At 53.2% G+C, this 27838-nt stretch overlaps 1 protein-coding gene across 2 annotated transcripts; it reads right to left on the reverse strand.

The window, feature by feature from the left end:
- Positions 1-27796, reverse strand: PLEKHM2 (pleckstrin homology and RUN domain containing M2). Of its 2 annotated transcripts, XM_052793565.1 has the most exons (20): positions 27601-27765; positions 15308-15414; positions 15051-15160; positions 14012-14111; positions 13381-13468; positions 12676-12862; positions 10504-10563; positions 7589-7823; positions 5621-6400; positions 5287-5356; positions 5109-5199; positions 4713-4777; positions 4259-4347; positions 3472-3604; positions 3193-3383; positions 2828-2893; positions 2164-2323; positions 1753-1932; positions 1552-1668; positions 1-1187 (listed from the first exon to the last, which is right to left on the reverse strand). In XM_052793565.1, exons 1-20 carry the CDS (start codon positions 27658-27660, stop codon positions 1050-1052), a joined length of 3027 nt encoding a protein of 1008 aa, XP_052649525.1. In that variant the 5' UTR covers positions 27661-27765; the 3' UTR covers positions 1-1049. The 2 variants fall into 2 exon arrangements, with proteins under 2 accessions (XP_052649525.1, XP_052649526.1); XM_052793566.1 differs by lacking the exon at positions 10504-10563 and having other exon boundaries at positions 27601-27796.
- Positions 27797-27838: the final 42 nt, after the last annotated feature.

The following is a 27838-nucleotide window of genomic DNA, read 5'->3' on the forward strand; positions in this document are numbered from 1 at the left end:
TTGAGTTACCAATGAATATTTATTTGGGGAGGGGGAAAGGAAGCAGATGTATATACATATACATTCAGTCACGCACGTTTCCTCCCAGAAAAAGGCCCCGTGAACATATATTACATGAGAAGGTCTCCGGATTATTATTTAAAAGCTGGGGTTGTGCCCCAAAGGGCTTGCTGTAGAGGGCAAGCGGCGACGGGTCCTCGCTGGCCTCGGACGCAGTGAGCCGAGAAGATGGGGACACGGTCGGTGGCAGCTATGTGACAACATCCCTTAGAACACCTGAAGAACATCGGACTCGATCTCTTCTCTCCCCCAGCACATGGGGCCAGCGTCCAAACCTCAAACCAGCTTCCGAGATCTCCTAAAACCGTGCTGGGGTATTTAAGGCCAGATTTTTGGCCCCGGTCCTTCTTCCTTAGCCTCAAATCTCATCAACAGGCTGCAGGCTGGGGAATGGTTTTGTGATGTCCGGAGGTGCACGGCCCTGGGAAACGCCAGGAGAAGGAGGAGGAGAAGCAGTGTCGTACTCGGTGATTGTATTAGCAAGGAGAAAACATGCACAGCAGCGATTTAGTGTTCCCATCTCGCCACCTCCGCGTACCTACCCTGTTCTAAAATGAACAAGTCCTCGGTCCCGCTCCCTGCCGCGACAGGGGGATGCTCATCCTCAGCGCACCCTGCTCCCACCCTCTCCCTCACTACTAGTGGGATATTATTCCATGAAAGGCAAATTATTTTGCCCCGTGGCAGCTGGATGACGAGGAGAGCGCAGGCTCGCCTGCATGGCTGTGCAAGGGAAACAGCCGAGCTCGGCATCGCCTCCAGCGTGGTGAAGCGTCCGGTGGCTCCCCAAACGCGCTGGACGTCCCCGACTCGGTGGAGAGCATGGTGGGGGACGGGGTGCGGGGTCCACGCCCGCAGGCACGTTCCTTGGTGGGGACCGAGCGATGGCAGGAGGGTTTGGGGTGCCAGTTGGCTGCGGGGCAGCCAGATACAGGTCCTGCTCTCCAAAAATGGGCCCCCATCAGTCATCCTTCCCCCCCCAGCTAGGGTTAACACCAGGGGTCCCGCTCCGCTCGCCCGCGGCAGAGGCTGTCACTGCGCTGCCAGGCGCTGTCGATGAGGCTCTGAGCGTCTTCGCATTTCTTCTTGATGGCGGCGTCCAGAATGGCCTTGTGCAGGAGGTCGACCTGAAACACATACACACACGTGTGGGGCAGTCCGGAGGGGAACGAACGACAGCCGCTTCTCCCCCTTGTTGTAAAACCACCTCAGAAACAGATGGGCAAATCGCCTGTGTCATAAATACAGGTGATGGAGGGGTACGGGGCTGACCCAGGTTCCTCCCCACTCCCCTCACCAACCCTGGATGCTCGTGGCCCGCCTTGCCAGGGGACTGAAGCTCTGAATCCCACATCCCACAGTTATATGGACACAGAGGAGCTCCATCGCTCTCCTGCCCTTTGTGGGAAAAATTCACCCATGCCTTCATTGGAGGGCCCCGTTCGCCTCTCCTGACCAGAGGAAAGGTGTGACACAGCCTTGCACGCTCACCTGGTAGATGTTCCTCCATGCGGCGTTCAGCGCCGAGAGGAACCTCTCCAGTTCTGTAGTGCAACTAAAATAGAGGACCCAGGGGGGCAGGAACTGCTTGCTGTCCTGAGCAAACTCCTAAACACCAAGAGAGAGGCCGGGCATTACCATTGCGGTCCTCACCCAGCCCCGGGCTGGCTGGTCCCGAAGCAGAATGCTTACCAGGATACAGTACTCCTTGCCGGCCTCCGTGGAGATGGCGGTGATGTCCGTCAGCTCCACGGTGCCCAGCGAGCGGAAGAAGCTTGTCTGGCAGTCCTCGTGGCAGGTGAAAGCCTTCTCGTCCGTCAGCACGAGGCAGCAAGGGACGCAAGGCGTAGGGGCGACACCCTGGGGGATCACCTGCATGGAGAGGGGAAGGGGGGGTTAAAATCTGGCATGAAGGAGCCCCATCTCCATGGGGTGCCCCACGGGGAAGCCCTCTTGGCCCAGGAGAAAAATGCCTGCTCCATCCCTGCCAGACATCCCCGCTCCTTTCGGCAGCTCTGTGCCGGCTGGGCTGTGCCCCAAAGGGGCTCCACGCGAAAGAGGGCGTCGATGCACCCGTGCTTGGGGGGCCTGTCCCTGGCTCACCCCTTTGGAGACAGCCTGGCAGAAGTACTGCATCCAGTCCGCCATGTCTTCCTCGTTCTCGGCGCTCAGCTCCAGGGAGGGCCGGTCCGTCAGGATCACCTGGAAGGAGTGGGGCCGGTCGGTGGTGTTGGAGCGCCGGCATCCCCCACACTGCTCGCCGCTGGGAGAGAGGGGGGAGGATGGAGATCAGCGGGACAGACTGGCCAGCGCTAGCCTGAAAACAGCCTCTGTCTGCCCTCCCTGCACTGCATGTCACCCCTTTTCCCCACAAGTGCTCGTTCCCATCCGTGACATCCCTTGCAGTCACTCCACGGATGGCCTCTGTCTCTGCACATCATGGTAGAGCCGGAGCCGAGCATGGTGGGTTTGTGGAGGTTGCCTGGCGTGGCTCTTGGAGGGGTACGTCAGCCCTTCAGAGGCAAATTCCCCATCAGAGGGTGGGCTCGGCATGCAAAAACCAGGAGGAAATGAGCCCATCCATGTCCAGCTACACGCATCAGAGCCAAAGCAAATAGGCATCTGTACCCAGCCAGGAGCAAGCAGGGAGTCCTGCAGCATGGACTAAATCATGCTTTGCCCCGAAACACCTCCCTGAACATCCCAAGGAGCTCCTGATCCTCAGATCCCCGCCAAATCTGGGCGCCGCATCCTACCAGCCACTTACCCCATGTTGATGGAGAGCAGAGGGGTGACGTCCGTGCGGTCTGGGTACTGGTACAAGATGCCATTGCTGCCATTTGGGAAGATGAAAGAGGTGGTAACTGGAGTCAGCTCGGCTCCGGCAACTGCACAAACACCCTCTGCCTTTGGTCCGCACAAACAGCCGCTCCTGCCCTGCCCTCCACCCACGCAGCCCCGTGGGGTTACGTTCCTGCTGCTGGGCAGCCACAACTGGTAGCTTTAGCCTCCCAGGTGACAAGATGGGTTCTCTCCATCTCCCAAGCAGCTCCTGGGCAGCAAACTGGTCCCAGCACCTTCTCTGACAAGCCCTGGCTGACCCCAGTCCCGACCCACAGCCCCAGTGCCCACCTGAGCACCACAAAGCAGGTCTTCCACTGCTCCTTGCCCAGGTAGGAGGTCCCCGCCTTGTAGTGCAGGATGCCGTCCTTGGTGACCGCGTTTTCGGTGGAGGTGTAGCTATTGTTGGTGGGTCCCAGTGCCTCGTCCATGGGGTCTTCCCAGTGAACGAGGCCATAGAAACGCACAACCACGTCGCAGGCCTGCGAGAATCAGGCGGAGCAGTCAAAGGGAGGGTGTCTCCCGTGAGCCTCCGCCACGTGTAGCGATGGCCGCGGTATCCAAACTCACCTCGCACTTGGACTCCTGTGCCACGAACTTTGCGAGTGCCAGTTTCTCCATGGTGGCATCTGTGAGGATACTGGGGTACGGCGGCTCCCGGCACCCTTTGATCATGGCTGACTTCAAGGAGACCAGGAAGAACCTGAGAGGGAGACAGAGATCTCTGATGAGGCTGGGGCAAATAGCCCCTCATCTCCCTCATGTGCTCTGATGCTGAAGGGGCTTCCCTTCAATGTGGGCCTCTGGTCTGGAAGACCAGAGGGTCTCAAAATCAACCTACAGACCAAAGGTGACGGGAGTTGCCAAGTCTGAGCTCCGGGAAGGAGACGGCGAGACTGCGAGATGGACACCCATCCCAACATAGATCCCAGTATGACCATCCAGGCCCTAATGAGGTCACCTCCCTGAGCTGACAACACGCAGAGACCTGGGACGTGCCTTGAAACTCAAGACCTTATCCCTACTCATCCCAAATGACACAAAGGGACAAAGACACGTAGTCTGCATTGCCCAGAGCCCTGAGGCTGTCAGCCTGAGGGACAGGGTGACTGCTGTGTATATCCAGGGAAGATACCTTGGACTTATCCATGCTCAAGGCATTTCCAGCTGCCTGCAGGGTTTAGCCGGTGGCATCAAACCAAACCCCAAACCCCCACTGGTGGCAGGACTTGGTTGTGAAGAGCTGTCATTGGAGTCTCTTGCACTCCCGAAGTCACTCTGGGAGTCCAAGGTGCTGGCCAGAGGTCCCGCACCCCAGGGGGAAAGCGCCACGATTTGCCGCCCGGTCCCTGCTTACTCGGTGAGAGCCACGTCTGCGGTGTCCAGCAGGAACTGCTTCCTCCGATTGGTGCACACCAGAGTCACCGTTTGCTGATCCAGCCCAACCTGTGCCACATAGGGTAGTTAAGGAAGTTGGTAGTTAAGAAAACCAGGTGGGGGACGAGGGGTGGCGAAGCAGGGCTGAACCTGGCTTCTGGCCCGGGAGGAGAAGGTCAGCGGTCGCTCTGCTGCCCATGTGAAGATACAAGCAAGCTGGGCACCTGCAGAAGTGGCATTTGAGGGGGGATCACTTCTAACTCTCCTAGTCTCAAAGATTCAATGGCCAAACCGCTCCCTGTGGACAGAGCGCCCCACAAAAACACCCCACCGTGATGCTCCTGACACCCCTGCGGCTGGAGGGGTGAGGACCAACCCCCAAACTCACCTCCTGCTCCGCCCAGGAGGGCTGACCTGACCCGGGCTGCACTCACCGAAATGTAGTCCAGCTCATTATAGGAAACTGCCTCCTCCACCATGTATGGCTTCTCCGCTGCCCCTGGGCACAGACACAAAGAGCCACATGAAGGGTGGCAAAGGACCCCAGCGCTGCCCAGATCCAGGCTGCTGCACAGCAGCAGCGACAGACCTGCAAACCATGCCGTGTCCTAAGCAGCACGGAGCTGCGGGGCACATGTCCCAGGGCTTCCTGGGGGACAAGTCAACCTGACCTCCCTACTGTGACTGCCACCTCTCCAGGGGACACAAGGGAACTGGGAGGAACTGGCAGTGAAGTTAGTGAGCTATGGTGCCCTGATTTATGGACAAGCCACTGATCAAGCAAGCCTCCCTCCCTGCAGCTGAGCTTAGAGGCTGTTGGGATGGGATACCTTTCCGGATCAGGTACACGTAGCAATCTGTCAGCAGGACATAGATCAGCTGCAGGTTCCCCTCCATGTGCCCAGTGCTCATTCGGATCATCTGTGTGGAGAGAAAAGAGCTCTCAGCCCGTGGCTGATGCAGGCACAGAGCTGGTCCTTCATGGGAGATCGATGGTGACCACCTTACCCTGAACAACTGCTCCTCGTTCTCCCGAAAGACGTGGATCATCAGCAGGAGGAGATGGTTGTTATCCACCCTGTGAAGAGAGACAGTAGAGGATGGACATAGATGCGGGGCTGGGTGAGTCCAGGAAGGGCAATCCCCTTCCTTATTGAACTTGTCCATGATTTGGGCATGGGTTGGCCCCCCAAGACCTTCTCCCTCCTGACCCCTCGTGCCTCATCTTCATCCTGGAAAAGGATGGTCTTTGCCCCCCAAACTGAGGACAAAGGAAAAAGTGCCAGCTTGAGCTCAAGATGGTTTGGAAGGTGCTGTCCCTGCTGAGCAAACCCAGCCTCACCTGAACTCGGAGGGATGGGTCAGCTCCGAAGGGCTGCCCTGCCCTTCTTCCACACCAGAGTCCTCAGCACTGCTTGGGGAAGGGCTGGGCTGCTCCTTCTTCGGCTCATGGAGAGCCTGGGGGTTGGCAGTTTCTGTCTGGTCAGTTTGGGGTTCATTACTCGCCCCTCTAGACTCCTCTACTGCCCCAACTGCTTCTCCCTCTCTGCTTTCTTCTTCTTCAGGAGCCTCAGGGCTACCAGAAACATGTGGCGGTTGGCCAGGCCCTGGAGTGTCATGGTGGCCACCACCTGGTGCAGCAGTGTTTGGACTCTCGACGGTAAATCGGTAGAAGTCCATGGGGGCTGAAATCCCCGCACTAAAGTCGCCAGAGGACGATCCATCTGGGGTCTCCCCTGGCGTGCCAGTCCGAAAGGACTGCCCAGGAGGCTCGAGGGGGGCGTTCCAGCCGCCGGGATCCAGCTGCCCGTTGAGTCTGTCCATCACCTTGCTCAGCGGCTGCCCCACGCTCTCCATGGATGTGTCCTTCATCTCGGGGATGCGTAAAGCCAGCTGGCTGAGGGCAGAGCGCTCGCGACCCTCCTCCTGCCCGCCTGGGCTTGGTTCACCAGCCGGGGCAGCGAGACCATCATCCCTCTGCGGGTCTTCTCTGTCGCTCAGCCCATTCACGCCGCTGTCTCCGCTGGCCTGCTGGGTTTCAGGCACTGTGGGCGCAGGGGTGTTCACCGGCTCCTCAGGCTTCGCTTTCTTCTTCTTGCCTGTTTTCTTCTTCTTGGCTAACCTGCATGGTGAGAGACCAATAGAGATGTCACTCATCTGTGCCTGCTTAGACTTGCAGAGGGGTCTGCAACCCCCTAGAGAGGGGTGCCACCCTTTCCCAACAACCTTCCTTTGCAATTTTCCTATTGCGGAGAAATCCTTATATCAAGAACATCACTCAATGTGCGGCCACATAGAGTCCCCGTCTCCATGCCAGCCGTCACAAGAAAAGCAGGGTATGGACACTGTTTCCTACCTAGCCAAAAAAGAAAAGAGGCATCGGCTGCTGGATGCAGCATCTTGGGCTTCCTTTGGCTGCAAAGGGGATCACAAATGGATGTGGAGCTAAAGTGATGTGGGAGAAATCCCTGTCTGAGAGCAAGATGCTGGGAAGGGAGAAGGTTCCAAGAGGATGTGGGAATGCCATGTCCCCATCTGCCAGAAGAGGGAGATGCAGGCCGGAGCCCGCTCCAGCCGAACAGCACACCAGGATGCCGGCTGCAGAAGTGTTCAGGCCTCCCATGGCACCCAAACTGCTGCCAGGTCACACTTGTTTGGGAAGGGAGTGCAGTGCTTCTCTTCCCTCATGTCTGCTGGAGAGCTGGGTGTGACGTAACCCAGCTCCTCTGCTCCTCCCAGGAAAAACAGGGCATGAGAGTAAACCACAGGCCTGCTGGGCTGGTTTTGGGGTGTCCCCCCTCCCCGGGTGTGAGCAGACGGAGCCTTGAGCTCTTTGTCTGGGTTAAGGGCTCTGAGGGACCCCTGGGGATCTCCTCTGCAAGGAGTCAAACACAGGCCAGCAGGTCTGCAGAGGCATCTCCCTCAACAGGTTTAGCCACAGCTCATTGACAAACAAGAGGAAGGACGGGAGAGAAGATCTGAGACCCGGAGTTACTGCAAACCTGCCACCAGCTGGAGAAAGCTTCGAATAAAAGCTCACAGTTTCCTCTGAGCTCTCTGATACAGATTGTCAGGCAAAGTTGTTTACGTTGAGGCAGCTTGTAGCACTACAGGCCCAAGGGACCAGCTCTGTTGACACCTACAGAGCATCAGTTGGTGTCTGGGGGTATAAAACCACTCTCTCATGATTGCATAAAGGCTACACCACAGTTGCTGTCTCCATTGGGCTAGAAGGCGTGGCACATCATCAGCCTCTGGTGATAGATGACACTCAGGGGGATGTTTCCAGGCCAGGCAGCTCTGTCCCTACCTGATGACCTCCAGCTCTGTGCAGCTCTCGGACTGATCTGTTCCTTCAGGGGTGGCTTCTGCCTTCTCCTGGGAAGCTGAGTGCACCGGTGTGGTCTCGGTGGAGGACAGCACGTCGGCCTTCTCTTCATTGAAGGGGTTGTAGCGCTGCGTTGGGCTTTTCACGGAGGCCTTGCTGCCATTGGCCTCCGAGGCAGTGGAGCGCGGGCAGCTGAGTGTGTCTGTGAGGTCTCCGTCTGCAAAGACAAGAAGGGAAGAATGGGATTAACATCAGCTCGGGCACCTGGATCAAGTCAAATCAAGCAAAGCTGTGCGCTGGGGGCTCGGGGCACTACATGGTCACTGTACTGCTCACAAGTGACACCACCCGGGCACCGGCAAAGCGCTGTCGGACCAGCTTAGCTTCAGAGATTGCTGCGGGCAGCAGGCTCTTTGCGAGGAGGGACAGAGAGGCCAGCACGTAACCCAGCATCGTTCTGCAGTTTGCACCCACTGCAATTTAGATGATGCCTGGAAATAACAGCTTGGTCACCCAGGAGCCAGCAGCCGGATTAAGAAGTAGAGGTAGCGTCCTTGGGAAGGAACTTGAGGGGTCTTGGGGCCACGGTGCTCCTTAGCAAGATGACAGCGAGCTAACGAGGCTGCAGCCCCATACTGCTGCTTCTCCCCTGCAACTGGGTCTTAGGAAGATGCTCGCTCAGCTAGATGGGCAGAAACAGAGCCAGCCCATAAAGCAGCGATCATTACAGAGCCAGCTGCTTTTCTCTGCTTGCACGAGACACACATGGTGGGCTGGAAGTCTGGTGGAGGGGGGGGACACAGCATTCACTGGGGTCCAAGGACAGCAGGCTGCACAGACAGGTCGTGGCACAACTGGCTTGGCCCATGTTAGTCTTCAGAGGGAAAAGGAGCAACGGAGAAGGGCTACAGGAGTCATGCTCAGAGTTATCCGTCCACAAAGTCATGGTTAAAGGAAGGTTACCCATGCCCTTCTCTCCTCAAGCACCCTTCATTTTCAAAGCCAGCTAGAAACCTCTTGCTAGGCAGGGAGACCCCTTCTGAAGGAAACCACAACCCTGGCAGTCTGATTCGGGGGCGTAGGTTTTGAGTAGGAAAATGACAACTCTTATAAAAAAATCTAATAAAGGCAGTTTTGTGATGGCTGATTTCAAAATGCTGCTTTGTTCCTGCTGAAGCGCCTGCCCTGCAGCGTGGAGGGTGTGAACTCTATCAAGGGAAGTAAATCGGGTAGATTTTTAATGTCTACATTAAAGGGAAAATAAGATGTTTAAAAGCTATTTCAGCCCCAGGCTTCTAGCCTGCATCACCAAAATGAACATCACTTCTTTTGCCTAAACCCTGCTGGTTCTGTTGAGACAAAACAATCTCTGTCCAAAATACAGAATTTTACCCCAAAATGCATTTGCTGAAAACAGGGAACTCCTCCAAATTTCTTAACCTCTTCCTCTGTGTACAAATGACAAGAAATGCATCAGTAAGCTAAGCTGGCGGGGGGGGTTAGGATGAAAACTTTGCTACAGCTGAGGTTTGCTCAGCACACAGTAACCCAGCCCGGAGCACTGGTGGATCACACCAGCACCACTTTGCAACCAGGACCTGCACACAGGAGCCGTGCAAGCCTCCAAAAACCGGAGGGATCTGCCCCCAACCTCCCGTGCCTTCTCCCAGCCTGCACCCAACACCCAAGGTTAAGTTGGTTGCTGGGTGTTGGGTTTGGAAACATGATTTGTACCCTCTAGGTGTACGCTCAAGCTTCGGGGACACGTTAAATCATCTCTGTGAGCATTTCTGTATGTGGGGTAGGAAAGAAGATGAGAGGGAGTGTGTTAGAGCCCAAGAGCAATCCACATGGAATTCAGGCAGAATTTCCCCAAATATTCAGGTGCTACTGCCCAAGGCAATTCAGACCCAAGGCTCCAGCCAGGTTTTAGCTGCAAAGGACAGAACGTGGGTGTATTTCCTCCAGGGGTAAAGCAGAGAGGTCTCCTACTCCCATGAAGTGCAAAGGATACACACAGGGACTGCATGTGGAGGAAGGAGAACAAGTTCCTCTGAAATGGGCACATGCTTTTGACCTTAAAGGCCAGACATAGTGGACAAGTTGGTTTTAAAAGTGGTAAAATAAAAAAAAAAAAGAAGCGTAGTGACCCAAACTGAGCACAGCGATGTGCTGGATGTTGTGGCTTCAAGAGAGATGTTTTGACAGAGGAGAGCAGGGTCCAAGGAAAACAAAACCTCCCAAATTAATCCCTGCAAAAGGCCAAAATTAAAGAAAGCAGAATTAATTCAGCTGTCTTCCAGGGCTTTCAGGAAATCGATGAAGGTGGATCAGTTTTTCAATCAGCACCCTGCGTGCTTCACCCCAAAGAGGAAATCTACAGCCTAAGGTCAGCTGGCATGATCAGGCTCATTTTGGACGGCTGCTGATCCCTGCCTGCCAGCTTCACGGCGGGGGCGATTTTGCAGCTTTTCTTTTGTAACCTGGTATAAAGGCTCCTTTATCAACACAGGCCGTAACGTATCGAGCAGCCACAGAACAGCACTCGGAACTCCAGCCTCACATCTGCTATGCCAAGCGCTGGGGCAGACACATTTAGGAGACACGAAGGCATCGTCAGAGGCAGGAAAACATCCCTCTGCTCCAGGATATACAGCCAGGTGAGTGTGCCTGCATACACCAGGAGTTGGGGAAAGCTTTGCATGTGGTCTCACAGATGAGACACACAACTTCCCACCTTGGGGGATATCTTTTCTGCTCCTTTCTGTCTCTACCGAATTCCATCAAGATGTGGTGGTTGCTTGTTAAAGAAATGAACCAGGAAGCATGCAGCAAGCTTCAGGTGGCAGCAATGCAGAGAGAAAAACAAAATGTTGTAACAGATGAGTATGTCCCACCTTCCCAGTCTCTGCTGGGCATGGTCTGCATTGCTGGAAAGACATCTCCAAAATCATAATCTACAAAAATGAGGGATAAAACTCAGGATTAGAAATACAAGTAGTGGGGAGGGAGGGGGGACAGGGGAGAGTGTGAAGGGGATTTGGGGAGGGAGATGGGAAAGGAGAGAAATAAAACAATCTTCCACTGGTATCTGAAACGCATGAGAAAATAGTTAGGGAACATGGATGCAAATGGAAACCAGCTGCACTAACGGTTGTTCCTGCTGGATGTTTGTGTTATGGGAGCTACAACGGGACCAGCGAAGGATGAAGGCCCCATTATGCAAGCTGATGGAAAGCTAAAACAGAAAAACAGTCAGTGGCATGTACCTAATCAGGGATCCCCTTTGTGAACGAATTTAATCGCTCTGTGCCTCAGCTTCCCCACTTCACACTTACCTCCCATAGATACTGTGATGTTTGGCTCATTAATGTTTGCAAAGCCAGGGGTCTGATTAAAGGAAAAAACTTGTCCTCTGATCCTAAAATCCCCAGCTCCACCTACACTCCCAGGGTAGCGAGATGCTCCTGTTGAAATGACGAGCAGTGAAATAGTTATTGAAGTTAAATTCCTCCATGCCAGAGGAACAGCGACAATGCCTGCCCTCCTGGGCTCCACCTTCACCATCCTGGTCCCACAACAGGGGATGGCATTTCTACATCAGCACCAAACCCCTCTGTGCATGGGGAAACCGAGACACAGATCACAACTGCTGTCCGGACACATGGAATAGCTTGCGACGATACCAAAACCAAAACCTAGCTCCAAAATCTCCTGGATCTCTACTCCAAACCCCTCTTCTCTTGAGCATTAAGCTTCCATCCACCAGTTGGGCTGGAGAGCGTAGCCAAACCCAAGTGACCCCTCTTGCCCAGTCAATAGGGACAGGTAGGAGATGTGCTGGCAGCAAGACGTGTTCTGCTGAGGGAGGAACAGGAATACAAGCCCAGGGGGTGCAGCAAGTACTGAAACAGCTGCTTATGCCAAACCTCTGGGGACAGAGAAGCTTCTTCCTGTGACTTTTATTGCTAGGCTCCTCGTGCTGTCTCCAACTTACCTGGGATGCTGGAGGTTTGGCATAGACCCCGAAAGCAAACCCTTTCACGCTTACAGCACGAGTGCAGATGCCACGGGTGAGACCAAAACGGTGCTGTGCTTTGCTGAAATGATGCTAATGCCCATCCCAGGCTGCTCCTTCTCAGTATCTTTAATGTCTGCAGTTTCTATCTTGCATATAAAAGGCAACTAGTGGACCCTTGTCTCAGAGGGAACCCGTCTGTATGCAGACTCAGTCCTGAATTCACTGCATCCAATTAATGGCATGCATCACCCCATCTATTCCAGAATCTCCCGATCTTGTTTTGTTCAAACTGACATCAAAAAAGGAACGGGGTCAACATATTTTGGATTAGGAACAGCAGCAGCAGAGCTGCTCCTTCATGTGAACATGCTTTGTGCCGGATAAGAGCTCCCCGCTCCAGCCTAAAGTGGGTTAAGGGGGCAGGCACAAGGTACGTGTCTTCTCAGTTCATCAGGAACAACATCCAGCCCTCTCTGATAGGGGTAAGGGGGCGAGTATGACAACTTATCAGGCTGCTCAAGTTCAGATGCACAAAGATGAAAAAACAGCACATCTGAGACCACTGGCTGCCTCTCCCTCAGACTGCAGACATGGAGAAAAGACTCTGGAAACTGTTCCCCACCACCTCCAGCATACGTGGGTCTCTGAACTGCAAAATAAGCCGTTAAAAAAGGTCCTCTGCAGCGCTGCGTACCTGCTCTGAGCTGGAAGCCACATTCAGATATGGGCTCCATTTCACTCCATGGGGAGATTTCTCCAGTTCTTGCTAAAACACCCCCCCCAGGATGGAAATGTGGCCTGAGGTAACCAGCAGGGAAAGTCCTTCTCTCCCAGTCCAAGGCAAGGGGGCTGTCCACAGCTTAAATCCCAGCACCTCCCAAGGCAAGACAGCAGAGACTCACAGCCTAACTGCTGGGTCTCTTGCTTTGGTCTTTTCCAGCCCATCATTTGCTACCTTATTTGGCGCCTCGTCCGGTCCAGCAGCTCAGCCGAAGGGGATGTGGGAACACACAGCCCCGACCGCACCCATCTCCGAAAAACCACTGACCTTCACTGGATGGAGCGATGGCGCTGTCATCCCATTCCAGGTTGGTGGAAGTGACCGAGTTGAAGGAGTTGAGCGACAGGCTGTCTGAGCCGTGCACGGAGCTTGGCAGGCGGTCCTCAAAGTCTAGCAGGTACTGAGGTTTGTAGTAGTCTGGCATGTACGGGGCCAGATCCAGGTAAGGAGCATCCTGCAGAGAAGAGAGCATGGGGTGAGTCAGGCTCTGAGTCACTGCACACAGTTATTAGCACAGTCAAAACGATGGGACTGTCCTTGAATGTCCTCTGACTGTCCATTTCTGCCGCCTTTCAGAGGAAACCCAGCGGCTCCACTGCGACACCGAGGGTTAGCGAGTGGCTTTGTGTTTACCTGGAGGGATGCCAGCATTTTGTACCACACTTGCAGAGCTCAGCTCCTTTATCCCCATCAATCTGCCCTGCAGCTGGCTTCCCCACACCTGCCTCCTTCCTCTTCGGAACAGTGCAGAGGAATAATTGAGCAATAGGAATAAATCCCATTGCTGGGTCTCCAAAGACCCTAGCCTAAAGCCTTTCCTAAAAGTGGTAGCTTCACATTTTCAGCTGAACAAGAGGAAGACCAACAAGAAGGTACACTCTGGACCAAGCAGTGGGAACTCTGACACCCAGGACTCCCCCTGCTCCACATACACACGCTCTCAGAGCTGAGAGAAACAGATAAAACACTCACCAGATCCAAGTCAAAGCGGATGAACTCCAGCCCAGACACCAGTGTTAAGAACAAGGTCAGATGATCGTGACTGCAAACTAGGGCGTTCCTGCAGCATGGATAAAACAGAAGAGCTTTAGAGATGTGGGAAAGAAAAGAAACAGCTACAGGCGCCCTCTGTTTTCTTGGTGGTGTGCCTCTGAGCTGCTGTATAAATGGCCCCAGAGCTGTGAGCCCACTGTTTGCCTCCTAAGAGCAATGGCAGACCTTAAGGGCAGATATGTGTGGCTCAGAGCAGTCGGGCATCCACTACGTGCTATCCACAAACTGACCTACAGCCACGTTTCCAGGCATCCACCAGAGCTGCGTCCCTGGACAAGAGCTGAGCAGCTTCTTGAAAAACATGGAAGAATATAAAGGCTACCTCTGGGACTGGGAGTAAAAGCAGTAACTAGGAGAGATGCTTGCAGGCCCTCTTATATACGACTGCGTCCACATCTGGGACCTTTAAATGAATCATGTAAAACCTCTGCAAAACCCACAATGAAAAATCAGACCCTGATCAACTGTTCCCCACTGGCAAATTAGGGCTGACTTCTGACAAGAAGGGATGCCAACCAGTGCCCAAACGAGAAGGAGCTGGGGTACTCACTTGACATAGTACTTGTGCAGCAGGCTTAGATTCTCCTGGAACAGCCTCAAGTAGCTCTCCAAGGAATTTTCGTTGAGGGCTAGGTACAGCCATGCCCGGCCTGAAAATAAAGCAGCAGAGAGATTTATCTGTGGGGAAATATCTGAGAAGCTGCGAAGCAAGGCTAGAAATAAACACAAATCAGTTAAAACACATCAGATTGTTCATTCACATTTGTATCATTTCAAGGGAGCAACTGACCGTTGGGGAAATCTGGAAGGAAAAATGCCAGCGGGAGATGAAGAGACAGATTAATGATTTGGAGTGGGAATGGGAATAAGAGACTGCATGATAGCAGGTTGAGAAGCAGACACATAACTGTGTCTCTCTAGTGAGATGGGAGCCCTGCTAGCATTTCCAGCAGGGATCAGAAGACAGGAAAGATGGAGGGACAATCGTTGTAAATCAGCACAGGTGCAATTTGAGATATTACACAAATTCCAGTGCAGAGAGAGGTGATGGTGCAGTCTGTGCTCAGCTCCACTCTCACCGGTACAGGGCTTGGGAGATGAAGGGTGTTGGGATAATCAGGCAGAGAGGAGGTCTCTGGGCACCATCCTGCGTCAAAAACGGCCTCGATGGTCCCAAACATCTACTACAGACAACTCGCAGCAGGGGAGAAGCAGCATCAGGCAAATGACAGCTACAGTGAGACGTTCTGGGGCGAGAGAGGTGATGCCTCCCATCTGCCAGAAACCTCTCCCAAGAGCACAGCCCAGCAGATCGCTTTGGTTTCACAGCAGCAGAAGCAGGCCTATGGCTCTGACCCCAACACCTGATCCTGAGGCACGATGCAATTATTTCTAGAGCCATCATGCCAGGACTCCCACCTCCTTGGCCAAGACAAGCTGGATTCAGCGGGGAGCTGCCCGCTGGTTCCCTCAGTCTGCCTGCAGCCCCAGCCCTTGAACATACGGCCAGCACAACCTTCCTGGGCCTCCTGCCAGATGTCCCCAAACCAAGGTTTGCCCTCAGAGCCGGGGCATCTGCAAATACTCACTGCGTCCCAAGTTGGTGGCCACGTGTTGAAGCACTTCTATCTGTTTGATGGCTTCCCGGCGGGTGAAGTGAACGACCAGCACCCAGTAGCCTGAGGAAAGATCTTGCAGGCTGGAAGAAGAAAGAAGGCCAGAGGAAGGTTAAGCAAAGGCTTTGTTATCTCCATCCCAGTTACTGCCTAGATGGCTTCCCCATGCTGAGCCTACACGCTAGCCAAAGCACAGTGAAAAGCATCCCAGCGGCAGGCTCCATGCTTACCCATAGAGCAGAGCATGGTCCAGATGTTCACAGAGCCGCTGCAGGACCTTGTCATGGTTTCTGATGGCCGGTGTCTCGTCTTCACAGGCAGCAAAGTAGCTCTGCAGCTGCAAAAAGAAGAGATGGGATGGCTGAAACTCCGTTCTACAGCCCACTGAGGAGGCAGATGGAGATGCCAACACTCACAGCCAGCATTAAACAGCTTTTTTTAATCTCTCAGCTTGCTAAACCTTGATGCAGGTTACTTACAGGGTATAGCAATTGATTTCAAGAGTACCCTAAAGGCAGTAACTCATAAGGAGAACCTCACCCACAAAGATTTGTGCACTTTTCAGAGACATACCAGCAGCATGGCCGCGGCTGCACAACCAACTTCCTTGTTTGCTGAGCAAGTGGGCTGAGCTGCACAGCCTCCTCCTTTACAGCCAACACTACAGTGGGGTTTTGGTGGTTCCTCTGCAGCGCTGCAGCCATCGCAAAGCCATTCAGAACAGAAATAAATCAGAGCTCTGGGCTCCGTTTCTGGCTCTGCCATGGACAAGTCCCCTCCTCGGTCTCAGGGTCTTGCCATGGGAAACCCTGGTTGGTGAGAGACGTTGCTTCCAGGTATAAAAGATGCTCTGAGTCCAGGAGCTTCATTCTTGCAGCACGCGCGCTCTGTGCTAAATCTGTGTGAAATCTCAGCACAGTTTCAGCATCCCGGGAAGGGACAGAGGTTTTCTTGTTACAGGCAGCTCGAGTAACCACCACGATGCTGGGGATTGATGCCAGGCAGCTGAGAACTGCCCCAGACTTTCAAACACAGGCTGGTAAGGATTGCCTGGCCACACAGCAGCGGGGACTTGGAGGGTGCAGAGGGCAGCGGGCAGCGCAGGTAGGGATGGAGGCACGTGCATATGAGAGAAAGGCAGTTCAATTAATCTCCAAGTCGTTTGCCTCCTCAGCAGGGAGGAGGCTACATCACTACAACGTGTCACTTCATGTAGCTGCCCCTTTCTCAAAGATCTGGACAGCTTGACTCATCCTCAGTTAACCCATTCACAGCCGCAAAGTTAGCTCTGAAGACAGCGCTGGCCCTGTGCTCTGCTGACAGCAGCCCTCGAGGCTCGACACAGCATAAATTGCTTTTCTGCTTCTGCAAAACCTGCTAGAAATCCTAGAAATCCCCTACCACCCAAATCCTATATCCCTTCCCAGCTGACCCACCAGCCTCCTCCTGCCCCTGGAGCTTACAGATCTATTTAGGTCACCGTCTCACACATACTTGGCATTCAGGCAGGGAGATTACTCACCCAGGATGTAATCTCAGCTGTATATGCCACATTTATTTGCTCTGGCTGGTGACAAGCAAGCACAATTCAGCTGAGCTACAACAACGCATCACCCGTACGAACGTTATTTTGGTGACACAATAAGTCTTTGCCAAACCTCACCAGTTAGACGGTAGATTTAAAAGACAAAAACTTGACAGCATTGTGCTTGTCGAGTCTGACCTCTTCCCAGAAACTGGTTTCTCCTCCTGAATTATTACTAGAGCCAGAGAAGCTCCTTTAGAAAATCATCCAGTCTCAATGTAAAAGTTATCAACGGGGACAGAGAACACCTCATGGCCCCTGGGGAACTGTTCCCAACAACTCTCTTAAAAATATGAATATATCTAGCTCCAACACCCTCCTGGCTTGAAGACCTTGACTCTGTTGCTCTTAGGTAAGACGGGAGAGCCAGGCATGTTCCTGCATGGAGCAGGTCCCAGCCCTTACGTGGGAAAGAACTGCCGAGCCCGAAGAATCACAGCCAAATTCCCTCATCCGATCGCACAGCGCAGCTCAGCCGGTCCCTGTCCTGTCTAGTTGAGAAGGTAAATCCCCTGGGGAAGGAAATACGCAATAAGGTTTTGTTTGCAGAGCCACTCATGGGTGCTCCAGCGATGCACAGACTTTTTCATGACACCCAGGTGAGACCCGAAGTGTTTCAGCTCAGCAGGTCTTACCCATTTTTGGGAGGAGGCTGTCTCAGAAGATCTATACTATTAATAGGCAGCCCAGACCCAACCAAGGAGAAGAATGCCCTAAAATCCAATATTCAAGAACTATTTCAGGAGCTACCTGCAGCCAGTGTTTTAAGCTTACTCCTGCAGCGAGGACACTAGAGGAAGAAACAAAGTCATAATTTAGAGACGTAACCCTCTAGCAATAGACAGAGGAGACACAGAGGTTGCTCTCCAAGAGCTGTCTGGAGCTCACTAAAATATCCAGTTTTGGGGGAAACTGAGGCAGGAATCAAAGTCCCTGCCATATGGGGCGCGAGCCAGGATTTGAAGGCAGAAATTCCCGGCTTGTCCCAAGCAAGCTGTTGCCTCTGCAGAGAGCTGGGGTACCCTCAGAGGAGGGTTCCTGTCCTGGGTGTTTCTGCAGACTCTGTGCTGGCTTGAGAAAATGCAGCTGTGGGGGACAGCTAGGGGAAAACAAAAATAACCAGGCCCTACATTAGCTTACCACTAAAACCAAGGAGCCACTCAGCCAGCTCTGCACACACTGCTCAGGGAGGTCATCTTGGAGGGAACTTGGAGCCTGTCTGTGCCACTGACTGGAAGAATTCCCCATGACAGAGAGACTCCAAGCCTGGGCAGCGAAAGAGATGAGCAAATAGAAGCATTTCCTCTTTTTTCTTTCCTTCCTTCTCCAAAAATAACTTGGATCTTTGTTACTGTCCTTCCTGCAGCCAGTTCACAGCTCCTAACCCTCTCTGTTGCTACACGGACCGACCTGCTCCCATCATCAGAGAATACAAACTGTTAGCAAACAGTGGTTGTCTCATCTCAACATCTCCGAACATGGAGAAGCACCAGGGAATTTCTGAAAAACAGATTTCTCTTCCCTAGAAAAGCCAAATCTTGCCCCTATGAAGGCATCTAGGTTTTGAAGGACTCTTCCTGTGTTATATTAAAGCTTGGTCTTACTTTTAGCTGCTCTGCAAGGAGCATGCAGCCTCCTGCTCTGTGCAAACCAGCTTCCCCTGCAATGCAGCCTCTTCCTGGGGAGGCTGCTGGAAAACCCAGGCCCATAGCGATGTCCAGAGCAAACCTGCCCCAAAAGGCTCAAGTTTGCCCCTCTGCAGCATCAGGAGCCAGAGGATGAGCTGGCGTGACTGTGCTTTGCTCAGAGTCATGGGGTCACGCCAGCCCTGTGCACGTGGGACCCTGCGAGCAGGAAACACGCACTCAGCAGTTTTGGATTTGGATTCGGGCACTCCGAGTCACGGCTTTTTAGGAGCTGTCAGTCACAGGGAGGCGTACCAAGAACTCGCTCCTACCCGCATGTACGAAGATGTGCCACCATGTTCCCCGTATGGTGCTGCGTCAAGGGACGGTGCCGTTTCCAGCATCCCTCCAAAATAAACACAGCCAACGGCTTACAGTCCCAAGCGAAGGACATGCACAGCTTGCTGGAGCACAACAAGCCCCAAAAAGAGATTGGCCAGGCAAATCCCTGCCAAACTACCACGTGTCCAGGGAGTAAACAAGACCGAACAAGCCTCAGGATCTCCTGGATGGAGTCATCCCTACAGCGAGGCTGGGGAAAGGCTGAGATTTGCAAAAGCTCATCAGGAGGGCATTTCTGGTTTGGGAAGAAGGGTGAAGACGCACACGGAGGAAAGGTACGGTGAAATAGCTTTTCCAGTTGGGGAACAAAATCCAGTTGCATCGTTTCCCAAAACAGGCCCGCTTGCTCCAAGATCCAGCTAGCTGGAAATCTGTAGGAATTACGACCACGAGCATCCTGGGGCAGAGGCACAGACTATGGACGGTCCCAGCATCCGACCCTGACTGTGCCGCACAGGCAGAAGTGATGTGGCACTGCCCTGAAAAAACAGCATTTATACAGAGTGTTTACCTCTCTCCTGTAAATTGCTATAAAACACAAACAAATAATTTGAAACCAACCTCTCCCTAATCACGGTGTGGTAGATGGACCTGTTTGGGAGGTGGTGACCAAACTTTATGAAGCATCCACAAAGCAGCTCCCTGACATACCTGGGCAGTGAGCCGGGCTGGAGCCAGGGAAAATCAGGAAGGAGGCAAGCAATAAGGTTAAAAAGCATTAACTGAATGCAACACTGCTCATCTCTGGGTTTTCTGGAGACATGCTCTTCCCCTCATCTCCTCTGTGCTCCAAAACCAGAAGGAAGGGCTGAGGTTGGCTTGGATGGAGGACTCATGTGGGGCACAGTAAATGCCTCAAGCCCTGACCCTGGGCTATTTATAGACATTCCTGCGGCCAAAATAAGCACCGTCGGCATGCAGAAGGCATCCCCGCCATTCACCGACACCACTCTGCAGCTCCAACCGGGTCTGAGCACCGGTGTTGCGACAGTGTGGGACAAAACCTGCTTTGGTGAACTGGTTACAAAAGCTCCTGTGGAGTCCAAACAGTCGAGGCTGGCGAGTTAAACAGACTTGAGAAGAAAGCAGAGCAGAAGGGCGTTTGTCCAAAGGGAACAGAGAGCTGGTTTGCATGGTGGGGGCAGGGGGAAGACAGGGTTTGCACCCCTAACAATCACACCTCATCCCCACTGAGGAGAAGGTGGATTTAATTGCCATTTATCAATCACAAGTTGATTTTTTTCTTTGCAGTGATACACCACACCCCACGCTGGCATGCATGAGAAAGGCTATTCCTTGCACAATTTTATAACCTACTAATTGCAGCGGTTCTCAGAGAGTGTGAAGCTCTCCCGGCCCATTTGCAGAGCTGCTGTGTTGCAAGGGATGCCAACAAACAATCACTGGGGAGGCATGCTGTAAAGTCCATTCTCCAAACCTAATCACTCTTGTGGCGCTCCTTTGAAAGCTCTCCAGTATTTCTAAAACTTCACTGAAATACAGTCTCCTGACCTGTTTGCAGCTGGCCGCAACCCAATCGAGTCTCCATCTCCCCTCCGTAAATCTGGCACACAGATGTTTGACTAGCAGCTTTCTGACACCAAGTTCATTTCTCTTGTTCTGCTTGGTATTTCCCTGGCAGGGCAAACATGGCGAAAGAAAAGCAAACAGCCCAGTCGGGCATCCTTTGCATTCCTCCAGCTCCCTAACCACGGTGCTTGCTGTATGGGAAAGGCAAGAGGCACTTCGAAACCCACTTTCCCACCCACAGCACATGGACTGGCAAGGGGTTTTTCCCAGCTGCAGGAATGCAAACAAAAGCAGTACCACAAAGCAGCAAGCGGAGAGCCAAAACGTAACAGAAACTGCAGCAGCCTTTTTTCTGCCTAAATTCCTGTCCTCTCACCATCTTCCCCAGCAGCTGGAAAGACACCTTCTCCAAGCTATCAGGTAGGTGGTTTTCTTTGAGGGCAGTATTTCGTGAGCCATCCAGGCAGGCAGCTGGAGATGCAAACCCTTTGCTAGACCCAAAACCCTTCCCAAGCCTGCTCCCAGCACTTGCTTTTCCACCACGCTGCACGACTGGACAAGGATGGTGGCACGTTATCTACCAGACTGCACAGCCAGAATAACCTTCTGCAGCAAGAGCAAACCCACATGGTTTCCTGCGAATGCAGCTTGCAAAGCTGTCTAACAACGTGATTAAAAAAAATGCTGATTAAGAAGCCAGCTCTGGGTCTTGGCACTCAGTCTGGGGCTGCACCCGCAGCTGAGCACCCTCAGGAGCAAGCCTGGAGCTCCAGGGAGCACCAAAAAAAGGTGGCAGGAGACTGACCTTGTCCCATGCAGGCGATGACAGTTCAATCCCAAGGAAAGAGGCAAAGTGAAGGGACAGGACAGACACATAAGAAGATAAGAGAAGCAACCAGCACTCTCGTACCTGCTCAGGGGAGTACAGGCATTCGATGGCAAATGGATAAAGAGGAGGCTGAACTACTCTGCCTGGAAAACTCCTAGTCTTCCATACCACCCAAAAAAGCAGGCTGAATTTCAAGGCAGGGGTGTTATTCTCTCTTGTACACTTGTATAACACCAAGCCCTAAAACTTCAATTCTAGTAGGACGTTTTGGAGGTTGCATACATGATCTGATGCACCATTTCTTACAACAAGCTTCCAAACCAGCACCGGACTCAGCGCCCAGCTTCCCATCCCAGACTCAGTATGCCTCGCCTGGGTCTTGTGGCTTTCACGATGAAATACATCGGCATGCTCAGAGCATCAGCATGTTGAAGGCACAAGTGACGTTGGAGCAGCCTGGAGAGAAACAGAGCGTGCTTGTGATGCGCAGAGACAGGAGCCTGAAACAGGTGAAGCTGAAACCCATAGCAAAGATGCTCAGTGGCTGGAAATGCAGAGCTTTGAAGCATTTGCAATCCAGCGCCAGCAACGTTGTCAACTCCTGGGACACGGACACTTATCAGCTCCCACACCCCCAAGGCTTTTCTAGGGCTTTTCTTCATTATTTCTAAGCAGCAAACTTTGGAGCAGGCTGGACCCATGCATGGCTCAGCCAAGGACAGGATTTTTTCCAGCAGTGACACTTGCTTGCAAGTCACAGGGAGCATCCTGTTCCTCTGTCATGGTGAGCAGAGCGCATGGAGTAGGGGACAAGCATGTGGGTGCTGTGGAACAGGATCCCTGTGCTAACTGAAGGCAGACAGAAAGGTCACATGCTCGGCACATCAGAAAAAACAGATTTCATGGGAAGAAAAAAACAAGTCCAGTTGGTAAACACACCAAAAAACAAGTGAGCATGAGGTGCTTGTGCCCTGCAAGTCTTGGTAACAGTGCTGCTCTCCCAGATAGCTGCTGCTTACTCACATGCTGGGCATTTGCTGTTTTGAATCTCTCCCCATAGACCAAGTCCTCTGGCCTGCCGTTATTTCGGTTACTCCTCTTGGACCAGGATATCAGAAGTGGGGAAAGCTGAAATCACTCAACAGCCACTGAAATTGTGCAATTGGAGGCAGAGAGGCTCAGAGGCATTGCTTCCGCTCCTCGTACAAAACCCACTGCCAAAATTGAGCCTCCAAAACCAACTGCTCTCCCAGCGAAATGCTTTGTGTTAGTGGTAGGACAAACAGGATTTTTTTCTCCCCAAAAGGCTATCATAGCCTTGTCCACCAGCAGATCCAGAGCTGATCTTGAGAAATGCCTCCCGTGGGTATAAAGAGACAAACATCAGTTTAGGTACCCGCAGAATCCAATCCTCTTGCAACTGTGGACAACAAACCTCATATCATCACCAGACCTGTGCCAGGATGAGGCAATAAGAATTTCCAAAAAGAGATAAACCTTGAAATACTCGGGCAACCCAAGAAATACACAGCTGTGCTCCCAGCAGAACCACAGCAAACAGCTTTGTTCGCTCGTCAAACAGTGGCAAAGCCCTTAGAGTACCACCAAAATACGCAGTGTCAGAGTTGCAAGCATTCATAGACTTCTTAAAAGCACCTGAGCGACCTTGTGTCTTCATGGCTGACTTATGAGCTCCGTGAGATTGCTGCTAGCTTCAGCCACAGGCTTCAGGCAGCTGGCAAACCTGGTACTCGCAGTAAAGGGGCATGCCAGGACTGTGCAGGGGAGCAGCGTGAATGTACCGATGTCGATCCCTGCTGCGTGCTCCCTGCAGCAACAACGGATGTGGACTGGAGCAAACATGAGTGAGAGGAAATACCCTGGCAGAGATAAAAACCCCTGTGGTCTTAGAGCCAGCGAGGTGTCCCTCAACAGGAAGCAGAAGGCAAGGTTGCTATTTGGCTATTTTCACATCTCCAGAATTGCTATCTCTGTGTCACAGCAGCTGGGCTAAATAAATGTACCCAGCCAGAGATGAGCATGTTCCCTACGTGATTTGAGGAGGGATGCTCCAGTCCAACGCTACCTGCTCCTCTCCAGGACATGGGGGCACAAAGCCATCCCCAAATCTACCCTCCCTCGCTGTGCAGGAGAAGCGGAGGTGTTGCAAGGCAGAGTTCAGGGAGCCTGGGAGACTGCAAAGGCATTTCAATGGTACAGGGCTAAAAATCTGATCCCGAGACAGGCAGAAAAGGCACAGTATTAATTCACTATGGGGGAAGCGGAAACCTTCCCAAAGTCATGCATAAACGGAACAGAGCCAGAGCTTTTGGCAAGAACTCCTGCAACATCGGCAAAAAACGTTGCTCCACCTGATTGACATGCACCAAGGATCAGCTGCTCTAGAGTTCATGGGAATGTGTGTCCTTCAAAGCCAGCAGGAAAGCCTGAAAAACAGACAAGAGCCCCAGAATCTTGGATTCTGATCTCTTTTCTGATTTTAAGTTTAGCTCCTAGAATTGCGAACAATGAGCACTGTTTAAGGACTTTGCATTTTCGCCACCTAATCACAAGCAGGACAGCAATAAATCTCTCCTTAACCCACTGCAATGTCCAGGAGGGCATGGAAATCCAACAAGAGAATACAAAACATCTATGCTACCCAGGACCAGGTCACCTGTGATAGCTTCTAGCTACCAGGAGAAGGTTGGCCAAGGATGGATATGAAGCCGTTGGCATTTCTAGCACGCCTATCACGGCAAGAGTTCAACTGGGAGGCACCAGGTGGCAGCTCTCATCCCACTGCTGCCACGTGCAGTAATATCTCCTAGAGGAAAACAAGCACGTGAGCGAACAAGGGTCTGCTCCCCACTGGGAGAGGATGCACAGAAAGCGGTAAATGCACACTGAGCCATAACATGCCCACCTCCAGCCTTCTGCCTCAATAAAGGCCAAATTCTTTAAAAAAAAAAAAAAGAAGGGTTAGGCATCAATTTGCATAGTAATTTGTGCTGGAGCACAGCCCTCTTAGCAGAAAGCAGGGTGAGGGAGCACTGGATGGGAAAGGGGAGAAGAAACGGTCATAAGACAGAAGTAATGAGCTCCACAGCATCACTGTGCAGAGCGCATCGCGTTCTGAATTAATTTACATCTCCCAGGGAGGACAGAGAGGACAAGCTGTAAATGGGAAATCAACACCATGCCCACAGTTCCCTTGGATCTGTGTTGGAATTGAAGTAGGGACCCCACTCACTACTGCTGAGCTCTCCCAACCTCTCCTGAAGCCACCAAGAGCAGCGGCCTCTTGACATTGCTCCAGCTGGAGGGGACAATTTATTGGGCGTCTAAATCAGATGTTCTGCCTCTCTCTGCAGTTGAGGTCTGATCTCACACCTCTGCAGCCAATAGCAAAGCTCCTGCTGATCTCTGAGATATGGGTGAGGAACGTGAACAGGGCAGATCCGGCACTAGGGTATCACACAGAGAAACCCACAGGTTTATAATTACCCTTTCCAAGCAGGTTTGCATCTGCCTTTTCTAGCTGTGCTCTGTCCCTCATATATTCCTAGGAAAATAAGATAAAACCAGTCCTGTTCACTGAGGCTTGAGGAATTTGCTTGGAATTGAAGGACTTTTTTTTGCTGTCGATTTGTACAGAATTTACTCACTGCTTGTGCTCTGACCTCCCACTCCTGAAATTCAGAAGCACCCTGGAGAAACTGAAGTCACAGCCAGGTAAAGTCCCAGCCACAGGTCTCTGTGGCACAAACCCTGCCCAGGGCTGTGCTGCTGCTCGCTGCCTTCCCCATCTGAGGCAGAGGGAAGCTGACAAGTGTCCGGATGGTTTTCCCTGGGCTACTCAGTGAAAATAAGGTATTTTTTCTGCTGCTGGTACTCAGAGCCTGACATCATAACCAGGTACCTCAGCCTTCAGTGGTGGTTTGTCCCAGTCTACCCAGTCTTCAGATGGGGTTTAGTCCTGGCTGTCTTCTAAAATAACATCTGACTTGCAGTCCACTGACTGCTGAGAGTCCACAAACTCCTCTTTCGGTCTGAAGCAGAGAAAAGAAAACCTATCATCATCTGGCCAAAAAGCAGTGTCGAGAGGTGAGCACGCCACCACAAACATGTTCAAACCCTCTACAACTCAAACCTGTAGTGATGGCAGAAGTAAGGAGTGAGCAAACTACGCGGCAAAGAAGCTTTTGAAATCAGAGGCAAGACACTTGGAAAACTCCTCCACGTCCCATGACACAATCCCCGCAACGAGGAGTTAGTCAAGATGGACCCAGAGGTAGGGAGAGGAAGATGAACGAGAGCAGGATTTCCCAGCACGCAGCCAGGGCGTGGGAAGGGTGTACCTGCTCCCCGAACCTACCAGCTTACTCCTCCCATAACGCAAAGAAAAAGAGAAAAATCAAGGATTTGAGCAGGGAAGCGTTGGGAAAAATTAGCAGCTCCATAGCTGAAGGGGAGTGACGTCCCCGAGGAAGGAGAACTGCATCCCGGGGGTAAAAAGCAGGGGTGTGCCAGCATTGGGACTTTCACCATGTGGTTGAGTTTGGTTTCACTGGGATGGTATAAATAAGTCCGTCAGCCTGAAGTCTCACGTAGGTTCCTATGTTTCCCTGAGCTTTCTTGCTCTGAACAAGAAAGCAAAAGAGGCAGGATTGAAAAATCCCAAAATCCCTCTTTGCTGCTGGACCAAGACGGGCAGAGACTGACGCAGATCAAGGCAAAGGTGTAGTTGATGAGTCCTGTTCAAGTATGATAACAATTAAAATAACCACCATGTTGATTTTATAGCATTACCAACAGGGATCCCTAAGGATTTTCTGAATGCAAATAAATTATGTCCAATGAATCCTGTGTGGGAAATAGTATATCCTTACACATATGGGGAAACTGAGGCAGTAGCACTGCAGAGCATTGTAACAGAGCTTGGAGCAGGCTGAACATCCACTGATTTCCTGGTAGATAAAAGATTATCCTTAATTTTTAGAGGACAGAAAGGTGAGAGACCAGAGGACAGGGTCACCCATGGAAGAAAAGAGAAAGGCTGGGAGAGGTTTGCACATCCATCCTATGTCCCAGAGGCAATGTCAGGCCATCCCTTCCTTAATAGTGTTAGGAATTCACGTGATGGTCTTCGTAAGACAAGTTTTCATGGATGAATCTGTGTCAGGACACATTGCAGATCACAGGAAAATTCCAATTCCATAAGGCAGCAGAAACCCAACAACTGGAGAAATGTCAGCGCGTCCAGAAAGCCTTCTTTCCCCCAAAACTTGGGATGAAAACTATAACAAGACTCCCTTTACCTCCTGAAACAGAGCTTGTGTTCTTTCTCAAACGCAGCTGGAGCTCACATGTGGAGCAGGCAGGACATGTGGCCCAACCCAAAACTTCCAGCATGTCCTTACATACAACTCATGCCTGTGACCGCCCCAAACAGACTCCAGCGTCCCGGTCCCCTTCGTGCCAGCATGCAGACGCTCCCCACCAAAGGGATGGGCTTTAAGAAATGCTCTCACTGGCAGCAGATGCCGAGGGGCAAGGAGAAACGAGGGGCAAGCAGAAGGACAAGGTGAGAGATGAGGTATGATGGGACATGTCTTCAGAGCCCTCATTTTGAGGGCTCAGACCAGGGCATGGCCAACCCATGGCGTACACCTGCCTGGAGGGAGGACCTCTGGAAAGAGGGTTTCACACTGGACTCGTCCAGATCCCCCCACTGTACAGTCCCAGGACAAGGGATCCCCCCGGGATCCCCCCAGTCCTGTCCACAGGAGAAAGAAACCCCTTGAAAAGGGGTAACCCCAGTATATCCTGACCAGCAGAGACAGAGGTTCCTGGGGGTGACCCTGGCAGTGTCCCTTTAGCAGGGTGGGCCAGGGGGTGACCCCAGACCCCCAGGGGTGCCTCTGGGGTGTCCCATGGCACCAGCAAAAAGGATGCCTCCAACCTCACATCCCCAGCACAGGGGGTCTCTAGGGACACCCCCAAACGCACACAGAAGAATCTCTGAAGGTGTCCCCTGCCTCTGGCAGGGTGGATGGCAGCGTGTCCTTGACCCCATACTCCTGTCCCAAAGAGTCCCCCAGTGTCCCTGGCATGTCCCCTGCCCCCTACCTTGGGTGGGGTGGGGGGTCCCCAGGGACTGTCCCCCAGCCCCACACCTCAGGCAGGGCAGTCCCTAGGGACGATCCCTCAGCCCACATCTCTGCTGGTGGTGGTGTGTGTCTGGGGGTCCCCAGGAGTGTCCCCCAGCCAAAGGCAGAAGCAGCCCCCAGGGACACCCCAGGGCAGAGGGGTCCCCACGGCTGTCCCCAGCCCCCCAGCCCCAGCTGAGGGGGTCCCCAGGCCCGTCCTAGGGCTGTCCCCAGGCCCACAGCCACAACACAGGGGGTCCCCAGGGCTGTCCCAGGCCTGTCCTTAGGCCCCCAGCCCTTGCAGAGGGCGATCCCCAGCCCCACATCCCTGTCAGAAATGGGTGGGGGTGGTGTCTCCAGGCCCCCCCCCCGCCCGGCCCCGGCCCCCCCCGCCACCCACCTTCTTGACGGAGAGGGAGATGTTCTCCAGGATGCGGTCCTTCACCTCCGCCGGCTCCATGGCGCCGCCGCCCGCCGTTGCCGCCGCCGCCGCCGCCGCCGCCCGCCGCCGCGCCCGCCCGGCGGAGGCCGAGTGCCGGCCCGTCCGCCGGGCCCGCTCGCCGCCCCGCCGCCCCCCGCCGGCCGGCTCCGTCCTGCCGGCTGCCCCGGCCCGGCCCCGGCCCGGCCCGCCGGCTGCG

This window comes from Harpia harpyja, chromosome 7 (assembly GCF_026419915.1).
Source record: "Harpia harpyja isolate bHarHar1 chromosome 7, bHarHar1 primary haplotype, whole genome shotgun sequence".
In the NCBI taxonomy this organism is placed as follows: domain Eukaryota; kingdom Metazoa; phylum Chordata; class Aves; order Accipitriformes; family Accipitridae; genus Harpia; species Harpia harpyja.